The 17,524-nt window shown below is 56.7% G+C and overlaps 1 protein-coding gene across 2 annotated transcripts; it reads left to right on the top strand.

Annotated features, from left to right (window-relative positions):
- Positions 1–820: 820 nt before the first annotated feature.
- Positions 821–17,364, top strand: CANT1 (calcium activated nucleotidase 1). Of its 2 annotated transcripts, XM_055575285.1 has the most exons (5): positions 841–941; positions 9,750–9,875; positions 11,679–12,330; positions 14,113–14,316; positions 15,069–17,364. In XM_055575285.1, exons 3-5 carry the CDS (start codon positions 11,700–11,702, stop codon positions 15,437–15,439), a joined length of 1,206 nt encoding a protein of 401 aa, XP_055431260.1. In that variant the 5' UTR covers positions 841–941; positions 9,750–9,875; positions 11,679–11,699; the 3' UTR covers positions 15,440–17,364. The 2 variants fall into 2 exon arrangements, with proteins under 2 accessions (XP_055431261.1, XP_055431260.1); XM_055575286.1 differs by lacking the exon at positions 9,750–9,875 and having other exon boundaries at positions 821–941.
- The last annotated feature ends 160 nt before the right edge of the window (positions 17,365–17,524 follow it).

Genomic DNA, 17,524 nt, shown 5'->3' with positions numbered 1-17,524 from the left:
TAGTGGGGAGGCGATTATTTTTCACTGTGCACCATTAATGTAATTTGAATTTTTCCCTTGTGCATCTGTAAGTTCTGTACACAGACCTTTTGTTTGGAAACGGATCAACATTCTGATGTGGTCGATTGGAAGAGCCAACAAGAGGGGCTCTGGGAAAATGAAAGTGTTAGTTGCTGAGTCGTGTCCCACTCTTTGCGACCCCACGGACTGTAGCCTGCCAGACTCCTCTGTCCATGGGATTCTCCAGGCCAAGAATACTGGAGTGGGTTGCCATGCCCGTCTCCAGGGGATCTTCCCAACCCAGGGATCGAACATATATCTCTTAGGTCTTGTGCACTGGCAAGCGGGTTCTTCACCACTAGCGCCACCTGGGAAGCCCTAATGAATAAGGAGTGGGGGAAAAGAAAAAAAAAAAAAAAAAAATACTGGAGTGGGTCGCTATTTCCTTTTCCAGGGATCGAAGCCTGCATTGCAGGCGGATTCTTTACCCTCTGAATGAGGGTGGCAGAAAGGGGTCCAAGCTTCCCTGCCTCCAGGAGAGGGATCCTGCAATCTCAGCTGGAGGAATGACAACTCCTTCCTCATAGACTTCATTCCATCCCCCGCTTCCATTTTGGCCAAAGTTCTGGAATAACTCGCCGAAAACGGCCTGCGGGTGGAGCACACCGCCCTCGGGCCCCCTCCCAGCGAGCGGCTCCTCCCCCCGGACCTGCTCTCTGAGCAGCAAAAAAAAAAAAAAAAAAAACACACACAAAAAAACCCACAACTCCCAGAAGCCCGCAGTGGGCGTCGGCGCGCAGCCGCGGAGCGAGGGCTGCCGGGAGCGTGTTGCCCGGAGGCGGGGCGAGCGCGCCGGGCGGAAGTCGGCCTCCCGCTGGGTCCCCGGCGCTACCCGCAGCGAGGCCCCGCCGCCCGCGGGCCCCGGAGCCACCCCGCACCGGGTGAGTGACGGCCTGCCGGCGGCTCGCCGGCGCCTGCTGCCCGCTCCGACCCCGCCGCGTCTCTCCTCCGACCCCAGGCTCCATCCCCCTTCTCCCTGAGTGGGGCCCCCGCCCCCCTTGACTTGCTGACTAGGGTGGGACGCCTCCCTCTCCTCTGACTTGTAAGACTCTTACCTCCTCTGACCTACGGGACACTTCCCCCCTCTGACTTAGGAGATACCTCCCTCGTGTGACTGCAGGACGACCCTCTCTGACCTGGGGGACTCGTCCACCCTCTGACTGGTGCGGTCCACCACCCCTCTGACTGCAGGACTCCTGCCCCCTCTGACTTGTGGACACCTCGCCCCTCCGCCTAGGTTGGGACATCACCCCCTCTGAGCCTGGAGGATGCATTCCCTTCCTGAGGCTTAACTATCCTGGAGGACATCCCTCTCCTGCTCGCTGTGATTTCATTACCAGCCTCTGTGACCTCTGCAGGGTTTCTCCTGACCAGTTAGGGAACCCCTCCCCTCTCTGACTGGCACTCTGTCACACCTGCAGCAGGTCAGTGTCCCCCCACCCCAGCAGGCCTTCCTCTCCTTCCCCTCTTTCCTTTTGCACCCAGACTGCCCTGCCCCCTCTCCATCCTCTCCTCCCCACCTTCTGGTCAGGATGGGCACCATTCCTAGGACAGGCACTTTGCCCATCCCTGTGGTTTGTCGTGACCCTTGCGCTCATGTCCCTAGGCTTGGCAGGCACCTGAGGGTCCCCCAGGAGATGGGTGCCTCTTTGCACTCCAGCCCCATTTCCTATGCCTGCCTCAGGGTATGTGCTTGACATCTTTTCCTACCCATTTCTGAACAAATTGTAGATGTGGGAGCCTGCATCTATTGAGGTCAAGTGAATCTTGCTGGCCCTTCTGTCTAAGGACCAAACGTTAACAAAAGCACGGGGTATCCAGGGGTCCATGAAAAGGAAGCAGGTGCTGTAGCCCTTCAGGAGCCCTAGGGTCTCTGCAACCTCCCCCTCCTCTCCCTTGAGGAGCTTGATTGAGAAAAATCTGCCTGGGCTGGGCTGCGGGCCTTCCTCCAGCCCCCAGCCTCACCCCACAGGCCTGCCAGTGACACAGCCCAGCCTGCGCCTGTGGACTTGGTGGGGCTCCTCCCAGAAGAGCCAGCAAGCAGCCAGCCCCTGGGGCGCCTCCCTGCCGGCCTCAATGAGCCCTCTATTCGGCCTGAGAGGCACACCAACCAGCCAGCCACTCCCTCTGCACTTGGTAGGGGCCTCCCATCCTGAGAGTGTCTTTGGGAGAGGACTCAGGGGAGACGGGTCGATTTGGTCAGGCACTGTCACGAGGCCTCTGCAGTGGTGTGGGGCCAGGATTCTCCATCTTCTCACTTTTTCCCGTCAGTTAACCTGATCACACAAGGCGCTGTGATGTCACAGGGTGGTGGAGGAAATCCCCTACGGGCAAGTATGCTTTGTGGCACCGTATGATCTGATTATTCCATTCCTTCTGTTAGCTGAAAGTCTGCTTTCTTCCCCCTAAAGATGTTACCCAAATGTAATTCACCCCTTGTTTTCATAGCCCGCAGCAGTGATGTGTTTAAGCTGTTGATACTTGAGGGATTTCTTACCTGCCAATCTGACTGCACCCTGCACGTGTGCCCAGCCTCCCTGAGCCACAGATGTGGGGAGGAGGGACCCAGGGTGCAGGAGGAGTGGCTGTGTCCGCCCTACTCCCTGACTCTGGCCTTTGAGGTGAGCACTGCAGGCTGCCACATACACACGCCCCTTTCATCTGAGTCTCAGGACTTGCCAGCAGCAACGTGGCAGTCCTCGTGGCAGCTGTGGAGGGTGGGTGGACACATGCTCCAGTGTGGTGTTCTTCAGAAACAGAGTACTTCAGATCTGGGAGTGTGGTCTGGAGTCCTGAAATGGGTCTACACTGTGATAAGTCATTTCTCTATCGTTCAGATGATTGTGGAATGGTACCTAGGACACTGCAGGGAAAATGGTAGTGATGTTACTTTTCCCTTCAGTAACACCCTGGACTGTGGAGATTCCTGGAAAGATATTATTAAATGCCAACGTTAGGGGAATCTAAAACTTTCATATTAATCTTTAAGGACCTCTGTTGATTTCCCGTTTCACTAGACTCAAGATGATCTATTAGAAAAAAATAATCCTGGTGATAGAGAAATCTGTTTGGGAGGGTGTTCAGTTTTCTCACTTCCTGTATACCTTTTTTTTTTTAATCCTACTTGTTTACCTGTAGTAGGTCCAGTCATTAAGTGGAACTCACAGCTTCAGGTTCTGAAGCAGAGCCCGACTTGCATTCTTGTTCAGCTGGGGGAACAAGCCATGGGGAATGAGGCTGGAGTAGGGCCCCAGACAGCAGGGGTCAGACAGGGCCAGACCAGATACTGTTACGGTTACTGACGGTGTGGGGTGAGGGTGAGGTTGGAGCCCCCACAGAAGGGCTCCAAGGGTTGAGTGAGTCCCAGCGGTGTCTGCGGGTTGGAGCCCCCACAGAAGGGCTCTGAGGGTTGAGTGAGTCCCAGCGGTGTCTGCCACTGAGAAAAGTGCCGGGAGGAAACAGCTTCTTGAAGTTGCAGCTCCACTGTCTGGGAGCAAGCCCTGATTCAGATGGATCATGGGATGATTGTGTCCTCGTATTTGTGGGCTCTCTGCATAAACAGCCCCAGTGACGTGTGGTTTTGTGTATGACACCTCGCTTTCAACTGGAAAGATCACTTTTTGCTAAAAATCCTCCAAGTATAGCTTTAATGATACAACTGAAGCACACGCAGCCCTCCCATGATGGCAGTAACTACAAACTGTGGGCGATCCTGACACCGTGTGCCCACCCCGGAGACAGAGCCGTGTGCCCACCCCGGAGACAGAGCCGTGTGCCCACCCTGGAGACAGAGCTGTGTGCGAACGGCCCTGCCCCTTTGGAAAAGCTGGGGGTTCTTTCTCTGTCTCTCTCCTTGTGGTTGGCAGAATAGTGCCCCCCCAAGATGTCCACATCCTGACCCTCAGAATCTACAAATATATCACGTGGCATGGGGTTATTAGGGATTCCCTGGTGGCTCAGATGTACAGAATGCCTGTGATGCTGGAGACCTGGGTTCGATCTCTCGGTCGGGAAGATCCCCTGGAGAAGGAGATGACAACCCACTCCAGTATTCTTGCCTGGAAAATCCCACTGATGGAGGAGCCTGGTGGGCTACAGTCCATGGGGTCGCAAAGAGTGAGACACAACTGAGCGACTTTACTTTCACAAGGGGATATTAAAGTAGCAGATGGAATTAAGGTTGTTAACCCACGACCTTAAAATAGGGAAACCATGCTGGGTTATCGAGCAATCACAGAGCCTTTAAACGCGGAAGAGGGAGAGAGGAGAACTTGAGAGGGAAGTGACAGCAGAAAGGCCAGAGCAAGACAGTGTTGTTGCCGGCTTTGAAGGTGGAGGAAGGGGCCGCAAGCCAAGAAATGTGGGCAGCCGCGAGAAGCTGAGAAAGGCCAGCTCCTCAGAAAAGGACACAGCCCTTGATTTTAGTCCAGTGAGACCCATGTCAGACTTCCGTCCTCCGAGACCCTAAAGTGAGTTTGTGGTGTGTAAGCCGCCGAGTCTGTGGTGATTTGTTAATAGCAGCAACAGAAAACAAATTCACTCCTCTTGGGTAGTGACCTTAAAACAAGCCAGAGGGCTGAAAAATAAGTTACCTCGAGCTGTATGTAACCGGATTCAGCATGCAGTTGTGAATGCCTGTATACAGAGTAAGAGGAGCCTGGGAAGGTGCAGACTCAGGTAGGGCCCGGAGTTTCAGCTCTGACCTTAGTATTCATTGGAAGGACTGGTGTTGAAGCTGAACCTCCAATATTTTGGCCACCTGATGGGAATAGCTGACTCATTTGAAAAGACCCTGAAGCTGGGAAAGATTGAAGGCGGGAGGAGAAGGGGACGACAGAGGATGAGGTGGTTGGATGGCATCACCGACTCAATGGACATGAGTTTGAGTCCTCAAACTCCAGGAGTTGGTGATGGTCAGGGAGGCCTGGCGTGTTGCAGTCCAAGGAGTCGCAAAGAGTCAGACATGACTGAGAAACTGGACTGAAAAGGACATACTGGACTGCTGTGGACCTTTCCCGTCCTTCCTGGTTTCCTTCCACTGTCTACCCTGTCCACATTTGAAATGGCCTAAAATAGTACAAAATAGTAAGCCTTGGCAAGTCCAAAACAGAAAAATGCCTTGAATCAGGTCATATTTTCCAGAAGCTGAGACACACCGTCTGCATTCTTTGAGATGCCGTCTCGCTGGAGCTGTGAAACCCTTCATGCTTAGTGCTGTCAATGGGATGAGTTCTTGACTTTCTAACCAGGAAGTGCCCTTTGGCAGTGAGCAGAGCAGGAACTCGCTCTCTAGGAGCCAGGTGGGGCCAGGAAGGCAGTTGCTCCCCGGGGAGGAGAGCGGCTGCCCCCGAGGCAGCAGGGAGCAGGGAGGGGCCTCCTTATCTCCACACTGTGCTTCCTGCCTCCCTAGATCCTGAAGGGGGGTGGGGGGCGGATAGCCTTGGCAGCTGTCGTTAAACCTGTTTGCCCTGCCACCTGTCACACCCCTGTCCTGAAGGAATCTACAGAAAAAGGCTCTTGGCTGTGTCGGGTGTCGCCACCCACTTTCTTTTAAGTCTTGGTAGAGTCCAGTGATAAAAGGCCCGTGAAAGTAGGGGTGTCAGAGCCTGTCCTTCTCCTTAACTGTAACCAGACCTCGGAGGGGCTGCTGCTGCTGGGGTGATGTACAGCAAGAGGTTGGTGCCGCCTCCCTTGGGTCTGGAGTCCACTGCCCAGTGGATAATCACCAGCACCCCACTTGGCTGTTTGCAGCCTGTCTTCTAAGGAAGTGCTGGTTCCACGGACACCAGAAAAGCAGGAGTGTCAGCGAGCCATTCTTGACACCCGCCCCAAAGAGAGGGGACCGGGAAGGAGATTAGAACGCGAACCTCCTGGGTGGTGGTTGCCCCTCGACAGCCAGAGATGTCTTTCCAGAGATGTTTCAGTGGGACTGGCACGGGAGAAAGGAAGCCCGGAGGGGTGTGGTTCCCAGGGGTTTCTGAATGGGAGCAAAGGCAGGCATGCCCCCTGAACAGGTGAGCCTGGCCGGCCAAAGAGCTCATGACTTTCTACCACAGCGACTTGATTCCAGTTTTCCTGGTTATATAAAATCAGCCTGGGACCTCCTTTGTGGTCCAGTGACTAAGGCTGCGCACTCCCAATGCAGGAGGCTCAGAGTCAGTCCCTGATCTGGGAACTAGCTCCCACGTGTGCAACTAAGACCCAATGCGGTCAAATAAAGAAAAACATTTTTTTTAAAAATCGATCCATTATGATGGCTCAGTGGGTAAAGAATCTGCCTACAATGCAGGAGAGGAGATGTGGGTTTGATCCCTGGGTCAGGAAGATCCCCTGGAGAAGGAAATGGCAACCCACTACAGTATTCTTGCCTGGGAGAATCCCAGGGACAAAGGAGCCTGGAGGGCTACAGTTCTTGGGATCGCAAAGTCAGACACAACTGAGCGACTGAGCTCGAGCTGCACGTGGTGGGGTTGACAAACTTCTCATCACGTAGCGCAGACATTTAAACCGTTTAGTGTTCGGAGGTGTGTGGGCAGGGGGTAGGCCCTTCTGGGAACGGCTTTGTCCATTTCACATCTCACCTGTGCTGGCTTGTCTCTTGGTTTTCATGGATGGCAGGTTTTTGTTTTTTTTAATGAAAATGCAAGCTCTCTCTCAGAGCCAGGCCTCCAGCAACAAGAGACTACAGGCAGCTCACCATCAGTTTTAGATGATAAACCGGCGGGTCGTGGCACGGCATGAAAACGAATCTGATTGGAAACTTTCTTTTTCTACAAAATAAAAATAATCCCTTGGGATGCCAAAGGAGGGATGGACACCAAGGTTGGGCTTTGATCCAGTGGTGAAGCTGAAGGGGCTTTCTGGAAGGCAGCCCAAACTCTCTGGTTACCGAAAGCAATCAAATAAGTGTTGATGTAGCAAAATGTGATTGAAGCCCAGGCCTCCTTTGGTCTTGGGAGCCAACCTGACTGAGCAGAGCCCCTGGGCTCCTGGGGCTCAGAGTCAGTGGGGAGGCTGAGACCGGGTCGCAGCCAGAGAAACGGCAGAGCCCCAAGAGGTGCAGCCGGCATCAGGTACATTGATTTCTAGGCCTGGCCTCATACGTCGCCACAGACTTCTCAGCTGAACAGAGCACACGTGCCCTCATTGTTCTGGAGGCCAGAGCAGGTGTCATTTCACTGGGCTGAAATAGTGTGGGCAGGGCTGCGCTCCGCTGAAGGTGCCGGGGACAGTCCATCCTCACCTCTTCCAGCTCCTCGGGGTCCTGTGTGTTTCTCGGCCGTGGTCACATGGCCTCCTCAGCCATCACATCCCCCGCCCCCCCTTCTGTGAGGACACGGTCACACTGAGGGCCCACCTGGGCAATCTCACCATCGCAAGGCCCCTGACTGGCTCTCGTCTGCACAGTCCCTGTTGCCATAGAAGGGGACAGTCCCAGGTCCTGAGATCCAGCCCGGCTGCCTTTGGGATGTCAGCCCCTCACAGGAGGGACACTTACGGGGGGGTGGGGGGCACTTCACATGGACGCAGGGCAGGAGGGGGACAGGACAGCAAGTGCTCTCATGGGACAGCCAGGAACTGCTAGGTGGGTCCATGTGGCTGAGGGGAGAAAGCGTCCTGTGTGAGTGTCTGGCATACGGATTGTGGGATCACAACAAGGCGGTGCTGAACGTGTGCGAGGATGCGAAGCTTCGCCTGCAGGCTGAGGAGCTTGTCCTTTGGCAGGAAGGCGCTGGGGCCTGGTAAAGATTCACTTTTCAGGAAAGTCTCAGTCAGTTGTGTGAAGGATGGATTGGGGAGGATCTGTTTCTCTAGGGGAGCAGAGCGTGGGTATTCTCAGCTTTGTGGGCCATCTAGTCCCTGGTTCTGGCCATGCCCACACTCACAGGAGTGGGCTGGCCCCCTGTGCCAGCTTCGCCCGCAGAGCTGGGCCCCCCAGGCCTGAGCACAGGTGCTCATAATGTGAGGAGGGAAGCGCTGGACAGCAGCGGGTGGTCAGTGCCAAGTCCCACAGCGTCTGACCCGGCGGCCGTGGCCCTGGGAAGCCGATCTGTCATGTGCACAGTTTACACGTGGAGAGACGGAGATCCAGAGGAGCAAGGTCACTTGCTTGAGGTCACGCGGCTGATAACGGGCAGAACTCAGGTTGCCCAGAGGTCTGGGTCATCAGGAGGCCAAGGTGAGACAAGACCAGGGCAGAGGCTGGGGCGGGGAGGGGAGTGGTGTGGAGTTGAGAGCTGGGGTGCGGACAGGTGAGGGGCCCTGGCACCCGCCAGGATGTGGCGGCGTGAGCGATTTGACTGCTGCCCAGGCTGGCACTGAGAGCTGGGAGTGCCTCCGGCCAGCGGTGCCTTCCTGCCCAGAACCTGCTGCAGGCGCGGGAGGCTCAGCAGCTGGGCTCCTGGCCTGGATTCCAGGGAGACATTCGGGCTGGGAGGGTGTGGATTCAGAAGGAGAAGCGGTGGGTGACGAGGAAGGAGCCTGCCTTGAGGGCCAAGAAGAGAGGGAAGAGGATCGCAGACAGGTCACCACTGGCGGCCCCGTTGCTGCTGGCAGGAGGTGCAGCGGGACACCCTGTGGCTGGGCCCCAGGAGCAGGCCTGCCTGTGGGTGGGGCGTCTCCGGGGCCAGCAGTGGACCCTAGCTAGGACGGGGGAGAGGACGCTCCTCCGGGATGGGGAGGGTGGGCTCTGCCTTCATTCACAGAGGCACGATGTCACCCTTTCACATACCGAGCGCTACCAGTACCTGAGAGTGTACCCTGGAGCCAAACAGTGGCTCGGATGGGAGATATGGACAAGTACAGACTGTGAGAAGGAACCGTAGAGCAGGCATGGCTGACCTGACCCTGAGCAAGCAGGAGGTCCTCCCCCGGACCGGGGCCGGGGAGCCGGGCGGGCTCCACTGGGCCCTAGCTGCTGGTGGCGTCCTCAGAGTCTGCTGGGAGCGAGTGAGGGGGGACACCAGGACTGCAACCCAGAAACGAAGAGCCCACCAAGGGCTGTGAGGGCACACAGCACGATGGAGACAATGTCTGCGCTGGCAGGCACTCTGCCCACTGCCCCTGCAGCCCTGTGACGGCAGGCAGCTCAACCGTCCGGCTGGATCCAGGGCCGGGGGTTTGCGTGTACCTAAGCTGGGGTGCAGGGGCAAGGAACCTCAGCTGCTCAGGAAGTGGGTGTCCTTTTCATTCCTTCGGCGCAGTATGCTGTGGGGTAGAGAGTGGGCAGGGAGGCCCTTCTGAGGAGTGCGAGCAAGACCATCAGGAGCCGGGACAGGACAGCGAGCCCTGTCTGGGGGACGCGGGGTAGAAGAGTGGTTGGTCGGCAGGCAGAGGAGCCGGCTTGCTGGGGCCGGGTTGGGGTTGACGGGTTGTGTAACTAGCGAGGGTTTGCTCCCAAAGCAGGGAATGACACGCCAGAGGGACTGGCTTGAATGGCAGGTGTCGGTGCCCACAGGGCACCAGTGGGTGTCAGGGTCGGGGGGTGGCAGCAAGAGGGCACCTGCGTGGTTCCTGTGAGAAGGGGCCGTGGGAGCCGATGGAGAGGAGGCAGGCAGCCGGGTCGCTGGGGCTGACAGAGCAGATGCTGCAGACGGAGGGGGATCGGGGCCACACCTGGGCTTTTCGAGGTGGTGGTGGCTCATAACTTTTGGTTGAAGTGTGTTCACACGGAGAGTTGTGTCTCCCAGGGTTTTCATGGAAGTTTCGACCAGGACACCTGTGACGATGGCCGTCCGCCATTGCTGCTTCGATTTCTGAAGGAAGAATTGCAGGCGAATGTGTATCAGAAATCCAGGCAGAATCTTGACCAGGAGGTGAGATGCAGGAGCTGAGAGCTCAGTGGTGATGGTGGGCTGGATGTGGACAGCGGGCAGCTTCGGCCTGGCCGTGCTTTTGAAGCCGTGGTTTGGCGAGACCAGAGGCGGGGCCAGGACTCCTGCTTTCCCTCGAGGTCCCCAGCGACCAGCTCACATCTCCATGGCAAATTGGGGGACTGCTTCCTGGGGGCGGAGGGAGCCCTCTCCCAGGAGGGGAGTCGGGCCCATGCCCAGGGGAGGGGAGGAGGACTCTGAGGCCATTCTGCAGGGCCCCGATGTCTTCCCTGCTCCTTAGAAGTCCCTTTTCTGTACTTGACCCTGCGGCCAAAACCTAAGAATCTATCCGGAAAGCAAGGGGATGGGAGGCCTGTTTCCCATATGGGCCTGTGGCCTTCATTTTCCATCCCAGGAGCCAGACCACATGGTCTACATTGTGGTGGGGGGTGGTTCACAGAACTGCCAAGTCCCCTTGTGAGTCCCCACACCCTTCCCAGCTGCCACCTGGCGGAGTGAGGAGCATCTACGCAGAGTCAGCCGTTAGTTGTTTGGGGGCCAAGGCAGAAATGCTCCGTGGCCTGAGGGACGTTTCTCAGGCTGAGACCTGCCAAGTCACAGCTGAAGGTCGAGACTGAGAGTGGCCATGGGCCAGTGTTCTGCTGCTTCTGCCCCTGGTGCTGCTGTGACCTGTGAGCTGCCGTGGTCTGTGCTAGGGACAAGAGCCGCTGTTCCTGGCCGCCACCACCTCCCCCATAGCTCGGCCTCCAGATACACCCGGGGAGCGGGCTGGGCCGAGCCACGCTGTCCTTGGAGCTGAAGTGCTGACAGGCAGGGCTCCAGGGATGAGGACGCGTCAGCCTCTGGACCCTCAGCCTTTTGCATGACACAAAGGCGCCAGGGGACAGATGTTGCCAAAACCTGCACTGTTTCTGTTTGGCTTGATTGTGTTCCATAGTTGATTTGAATGGGCTTCCCCGATGGCTCAGCAGGTAAAGGATCCCCCTGCAATTCAGGAGACAGAGGAGGTGCAGGTTCAATCCCTGGGTCGGGAATATCCCCTGGAGGAGGAAATGGCATCCCACTCCAGTGTTCTTGCCTGAAAAGTCCCATGGACAGAGGAGCCCGGCAGGCTACAGTCCACGGGGTCACAGCAAGTCAGACATGACTGAGCAACTAAGCTCAGCACAGCACGTTTTTGTTTGGCTGATTGTGTTTTATGCTTTATTGGAATATCACAGAAACGTAACCCAGGAGGACGTAACTCCCGGACTGAGCATGTGTCTGCTCTGTGCACTGTTCTAGTAGCCGGGGGTGCAAATGAATAAACTAACATGATGTCCAGTGGTGACAGGTGCCAAGGAAAGGGATGGAGGCTGCCGTTGGGAGCAGAGCCATCAGGGAGGGCTTCCTGGCCTAGGTGACCGTTGCTTAAAATGGACCTGTACTCTCTCTGAGAGTTTGTCCTGCCCAACCCTCCCTACCTCCCCGCCTGCCACATGCCCTCTTTCCCAAGACTGCAAAGCACCAGCTTATGCAGAACTTTCTCTCACTGAGGTTTGTGTCTTGCCAGCTGGGACAGAGGACATGGAATGGTTCTGCTTTGGAAAAGCTTTTTTCCTGCTGAATAAGAGTAAACAAAGATGCTGCTAGAGTCAGGGTTTACTTAGGCCAAGGGAGCAGTAATGGCTGAGTCGTGGCCACGCCAGTCACCCTGGACGAGGCCACCTTGGACCGTGCGCCTGCTCGTAGGTGGGGCGCTGTGCCTGGCAGGTCGTGACCACTCTCCTTTCCCCTGCGTTGCAGGTCCCGCCGCCCTTCAGTCTGATGCCCGTCCAGCTCTCCCACCCCCCGGAATGGAATGAGTCTATGCACTCTCTCCGGATCAGCGTGGGGGGCCTTCCCGTGCTGGCGTCCATGACCAAGGCCGCAGACCCCCGCTTCCGCCCCCGCTGGAAGGTGATCCTGCCATCCTTCGTGGGCGCCGCTGTCCTCTGGCTGCTCTACACCCACCGCCCCCCTCCTGGCCGGCCCCCCCTGCCCAACACCCACAACTGGAAGCTCGTCCAGCCACCTGCTGCCCGGTACAATGACACCTACCCGCTGTCTGCCCCCCAGAGGACACCGGGCGGGACGCGATACCGGATCGCTGTTATTGCTGACCTGGACACAAAGTCCAGGGCCCAGGAGGAGAACACCTGGGTCAGTTACCTAAAGAAGGGTTATCTGACCCTGTCAGACAGCGGGGACCGGGTGGCCGTGGAGTGGGACCAAGGCCATGAGGTCTTGGAGTCCCACCTGGCAGAAAAGGGGCGGGGCATGGAGCTGTCGGATCTGATCGTCTTCAACGGGAAGCTCTACTCCGTGGATGACCGCACGGGCGTGGTCTACCAGATCGAAGGCTCCAGGGCCGTGCCCTGGGTCATCCTGTCCGACGGCGACGGCACTGTGGGGAAAGGTAAGTCAGGCTCTCTGTCCCCGGGCTCGCTGCGGTGCTGGAGATCAGGTCATCCGGTTGGTTCTCAGCACGTGCACAGCAAAGCAGTCACTGGTCCAGGGGTGGACGTCAGGGAGATCTCGTCTACCCCACCTCTGACCTGCAGCCCCCACAGCCTGAGCAGAGTCCTCGGCGACCTCAAACTGAAGCCGCGCCCAGGAGTGTGAGCTTCTGCTGGGGGCTGGCGGGGAAGCGGGGTCTCTCCCAGAGGAGCGCTGGGCCCTGTCCTCAGGGACAGCCCCTTTCTGCGTCCTCAGCTGTATCAGTGTCTTGAGTGCACGCTGGGACTGCGCCCTCCACATGGCTTGGCTTTAAAGCTGGGGCATCAGGTTTGCTCATTCTGAACTGAGACTTTGTTAAAAAGCAAACTGCTCCTTTCTGAAGACCCAGCAGGGGAGGGTCTGAGTGTGAACAGCAGTGCCTCCCACCCCGACCTTGAGTGGAGTCCAACCTCTGACATCGGCTGTGCCAGCAGGCAGGTGGCAGAGCTGTGGGGGTGGGGGTGGGGGGCCTGCATGCCAGAACCTTCACATGGAGCAGCGGGAGAGTTGACACCAGCTTCCATGCGTGTGGCTGGATCTGCACCTGCCAGAAAGCCAGGCTCCACTGCCAGCACCTGGGGTCAAAGGAGAAATCGCATTAACTCACTGGGCCCTGGGCTGGCTGCCAGGGCCTCCTTCCCTCGAAGTGATAAAAATCTGTCCCGACTTGGCCCGAGGCTGGGCAGGTTGGCATGACTCTCTCTCAGCCACCGTTTTATTGAAGCTTCAGTTGCCCGCTTTCTGCCTCAGGCCGGCCGCGCGTGTCCGGCACCACCTAGCAGTTCTGCTTGCCCTTCGGGTCTGGAGGATAGCGGGATAGAGGAAGCTCGGGGTTGCCCAGTGGCCTGTCCGCCGGAGGAGACCACAGGAAGTCAGTGGGTCCCCCAGAGCCACCTGCAGAGAAGCATCCCGAGGTGAGGGTGGCAGCCACAGCTCCTTGGACCAGCCAGAAGTTTGCAAAACATTTGGGAACAAGCACAGATTAGAATGCAGTGTAGGAACAGGTGAGAATACGCTAGAACAGAGTGCCCACAGAGCCTTCACAACTAGGCTTATGGTAAGTAAATCCATCTAAGAAAATAAACACACTGATTGGCGTGGCTTCTGTGAGCATCTGTGCTGAGCCCCATTATGCTCTGGCCGCTGGCACATAAATCCCTCGGGAGTGTGGCTGTGTGACCAGCACTTTGCTGTGTTTTCCCAGGGTTGGGCGTAGTCTGATGGGGCTGACATGACAGCTGGAGAAACGGGGAGGTTGGGGTCTGCAGAGATTGTGAGTGGAGGGCCACTTCTGTGGCTGGGGAGAGGACTAGGCTGCTCCACTGGGGGGTTCACATGGGTTAAGGAGGCGGGGATCCAGCAGGGTTCCTGGGGTGAGTTTGGGAGGAAGATGCTAGAGGGCAGGGAGAGAGGAGCCAGGAGTCAGAAGGCAGAGGTGGTGCCCGTCTGCCCCACGTGAACGCCGTGGTGTCTGCTCTAAGGAGAGGGGCCCGACCGCCCACCCTCGAACGGAGCTGCGAGCTGGCTGGCCCATCCCCTATCCTCTTGTCATCGCCCCAAGTTGAGTCCAACATGAGTGACCTCTGCCACCTAGAGCTGCCGGGCCCAGAGGGCTCTCTGCTCTGGCCTGACTGAGCCCATGGGCCAGGCCAGCAGAAGGCTGGCCCTCACCTCAGCCCCGCCCCTGTCTCCCTGTCCCCAGGCTTCAAAGCTGAGTGGCTGGCCGTGAAGGATGAGCATCTGTATGTGGGCGGCCTGGGCAAGGAGTGGACCACTGCCACAGGGGAGGTGCTGAATGAGAACCCAGAGTGGGTGAAGGTGGTGGGCTGCAGAGGCAGCGTGGACCACGAGAACTGGGTGTCCAGCTACAACGCCCTGCGGGCCGCTGCCGGGATCCGGCCGCCAGGTGAGAGCCAGGCCCACGGACGGGCACTGCGAGCTTGCTTGTTAGACCATTCAGCTGTCTCTGACGGTTGCTCCCACCAGGCCTCTGGGTTCTGGGGCCAGCGAGCTGTTTTTGCTTTTCACCCAGGCTCACTCAGCGGGCTTAGATAGTAGCCCCGTCCGCAGTGTCCTCCTGGGGGCCGCCCCAAGGTCGGGCCTCGCCCCTGACCTGGCGGTGGGAGCAGGTGCACAAAGCTTTGCTTCTTTGCCCTCATTTCTGGAAGTCATGGTTTATAGTAGGGAGGGGCGGTGCTTGGAGTGGGCTCAAGCACGTGACTAAGGTCACAGCTTCACCTCCAGATAGGCTGACTTACAATCCTTTTCGGCTTGAGAGGCAGCCTCTCCTACCTGCCCTGATCCGTCTTCTCAGATCAGACCTAGTGTTACTCGTGCCTCTTCCAGAAGCTCTCTGCTCTGCGCCCCGAGAGAGGTGAAATAGCACCAAGGAGGTGAAATACAGACAGACCTTGTAGCCGTGGCTACTCAGCAGTGTTGGGGGAGCCGGCGAGGGAGGGTGGCCAGAGAGGCAGCCCAGCAGAGGCTCATGCGGCCCCATGGGCTCTGTCCTGCTGGGTTCAGCCACTCTGGACAGACGGACAGCTAAAGAAAAGAACGGTGCTGCTGCTCGGGCGCCGGCCGCTCGCGGGTCTGCATGCGGGGTGAGGTCGCCCAGGCCCGGGTCGGGCGGGCCGTGACCGGCCTGTGTGTCCGCAGGCTACCTCATCCACGAGTCTGCCTGCTGGAGCGACACGCTGCAGCGCTGGTTCTTCCTGCCGCGCCGCGCCAGCCACGAGTGCTACAGCGAGAAGGACGACGAGCGCCGGGGCACCAACCTGCTGCTGAGCGCCGCCCAGGACTTCGGGGACATAACCGTCCAGCACGTGGGGGCAGTGGTCCCCACCCACGGCTTCTCCTCCTTCAAGTTCATCCCCAACACCGACGACCAGATCATCGTGGCCCTCAAGTCCGAGGAGGACAGCGGCCAGATCGCCACCTACATCATGGCCTTCACGCTGGACGGACGCTTCCTCCTGCCCGAGACCAAGATCGGGAGTGTGAAGTACGAGGGCATAGAGTTCATTTGAACCAAGAAAAGTCAAGATGACGAGCCAGGCCGAGGGGTGGACGGTTTTAAGCTATGTCAGGACTCAAGTTTCATAAAAACCCAACGACTGCACTTTCACGTGATGTTTAGTTGATCCTTTTTTCTTGTTTTGATTTTTTTTTTTGGAACTCTTGAGGTGTGTGCCTGGTTTAGAAATTTCCAGAACTGGGAGCTCAGTCCCAGCCTGAGATGTGGCTTTTCAGAGGGGAACAGAAGTGGCGGGGTGGGGGTGTCTCCCAGAGCTGCAGGCCGGACATTTCCCTGCGCCTCCACCTGGTGGTGGAAGCTAGTCATTGCAGGCATCTTAATTTGGGGCCCATCCTCTGATTCAGCCCTTTCTTCCATCTGACCTCCTTTTCTTTTCTCTCCATTTCTTCTCCTGCTCAATAAATATTTCTTGAGCTCCTACTGTGTGTCAAGCACTGTGCCCTCTCTGGGAACCCAACAGTGAGTCTGCCAAGTGGGGCTGCCAGCCTGGTGCTCCTGGACCACCCGTCTTCTCTTCCTTGTGAACCTCAGGCATTAAATCCACCCCTCCAGGCCCCTGGAAAAGAACCTGTTTACACTGCAGGACCTCACAGGGCTGTGAGGGCAAGGGCAGGCCTCCGGGAACACGTCTGCTCAAAGTGCCCCAAGAGGGGTCACAGGCCCACCACCTGCTCCCACGTCAAACTTCTCCATTCAAGGGTCTGGCCCCGTATATTCTGTCTTCAGGAAAATTCTGTGCCTGCATAGCACTTTGAAGTTTTAATTATTAGCTTATATATTAATTAGTTTCCTTTCTTATAAAATGGAATCGGCAAATCTTATCAAGAGCAAAGTCCTGTAGTTAAGAAATTCATTCCCGGCAGTGAAGAAAATGGTAATTAAGCAGTTATAGTCCATAAGGCAAGTTTTCAAGCATTTCTAAGTCCTTGGCCAAAGGGATACAATGATAAGGATACAATACCTTTTTCTAGCAATTATCAGAAATTGCCATTTCTTTAAAGACTTCCGCAAATGACTTGAACGTGTAATTCCTGAGTCAGAGAGGGGCCCCAGGTTCTGGCAAGCCTGCACCTGGCCCCCGACGCTGGGGCTCCCTTACCCTGGAGCTTGTGGATGAGGCCTACCTGGTCCGGCAATTTCTGTCCTGGCCTTTTATTTCTCTGCTTCCCTGTTAAGAGTTTTGCAGCCTCTTCTTTATAAAAACTTCACAGAAACTTTGGCATGTCTTAGTCCCTGTGGTCTCTTCTCCATACCCCAGAGTAAAGGTGGAGGTTTGGGACACAGGTCAGCCAGAACCGAAGTCTAGAAGGGCCATCACCATTAGCCCACGGTGCCCCTCTCCCAGAAGCTACCTCACCTCTCAGGAGAATGTAGGGTTTGTGATGGCCGGGAAGGGCCGTGTTTTAGGCTCTGGCTGTTGTCTTGTAGACTTTTCCCACTTTGGAATTTTAATACAAATGCTCGGAGGGGACCCAGGAAAGATCCCTCATTCCTGCGCTGGTTGTTTCTTCCACTGTAAGACTAATAACAGAAGAGTAGAAAACAAGGTTTGGAACAGACAAGTCTCTCTCGAGCTCAGCTCCCACTGTACACAGTCTGAAGGCCCAAGTCTTTTCTGACTTAGCTTACCTGGGCTCCCTGACCCACCTCCTTGATAAATATCCACAACATTCAGGGCTGTGTGATATTGAAAATACCAGAGATGAAATTAGGAAGGTTGGAGGACTAGGGACATTCTCTGGGTTGAGATCTAAGCCCCAGGTGCCCAGAAGCTCCATTTTCACACAGTGATTTTCAAGTATTTTAAAGCTAGACTTTCCCCCACCCCCACCCCTATTCGCTGCTGTAAGCATAATGATTGTGTTCCTTCCTACTGGAGCCATTGTTTTGTAAACAATAAACTGAATTCTCTTTGTCTTCTGTTCTGTGTTGGCTTTTGGCACTGCCTCAGGGGATATGAGAGCCAGTTCACACAGGGGCTTAGAGAAGGGTGCGCTTCCTGTGGGGATGAAGAGGGATCCTGGCAAGGAATGAGCCAGAAGCATTCTTGATGCAGCATGGCCGGGGTGCCATGGGA

The sequence above is a fragment of the Bubalus kerabau genome, chromosome 4 (assembly GCF_029407905.1).
Source record: "Bubalus kerabau isolate K-KA32 ecotype Philippines breed swamp buffalo chromosome 4, PCC_UOA_SB_1v2, whole genome shotgun sequence".
Classification (NCBI taxonomy): domain Eukaryota; kingdom Metazoa; phylum Chordata; class Mammalia; order Artiodactyla; family Bovidae; genus Bubalus; species Bubalus kerabau.
Note: the sequence above shows the minus strand (reverse complement) of the source record. Positions and strands in the feature narration are given on the sequence as shown.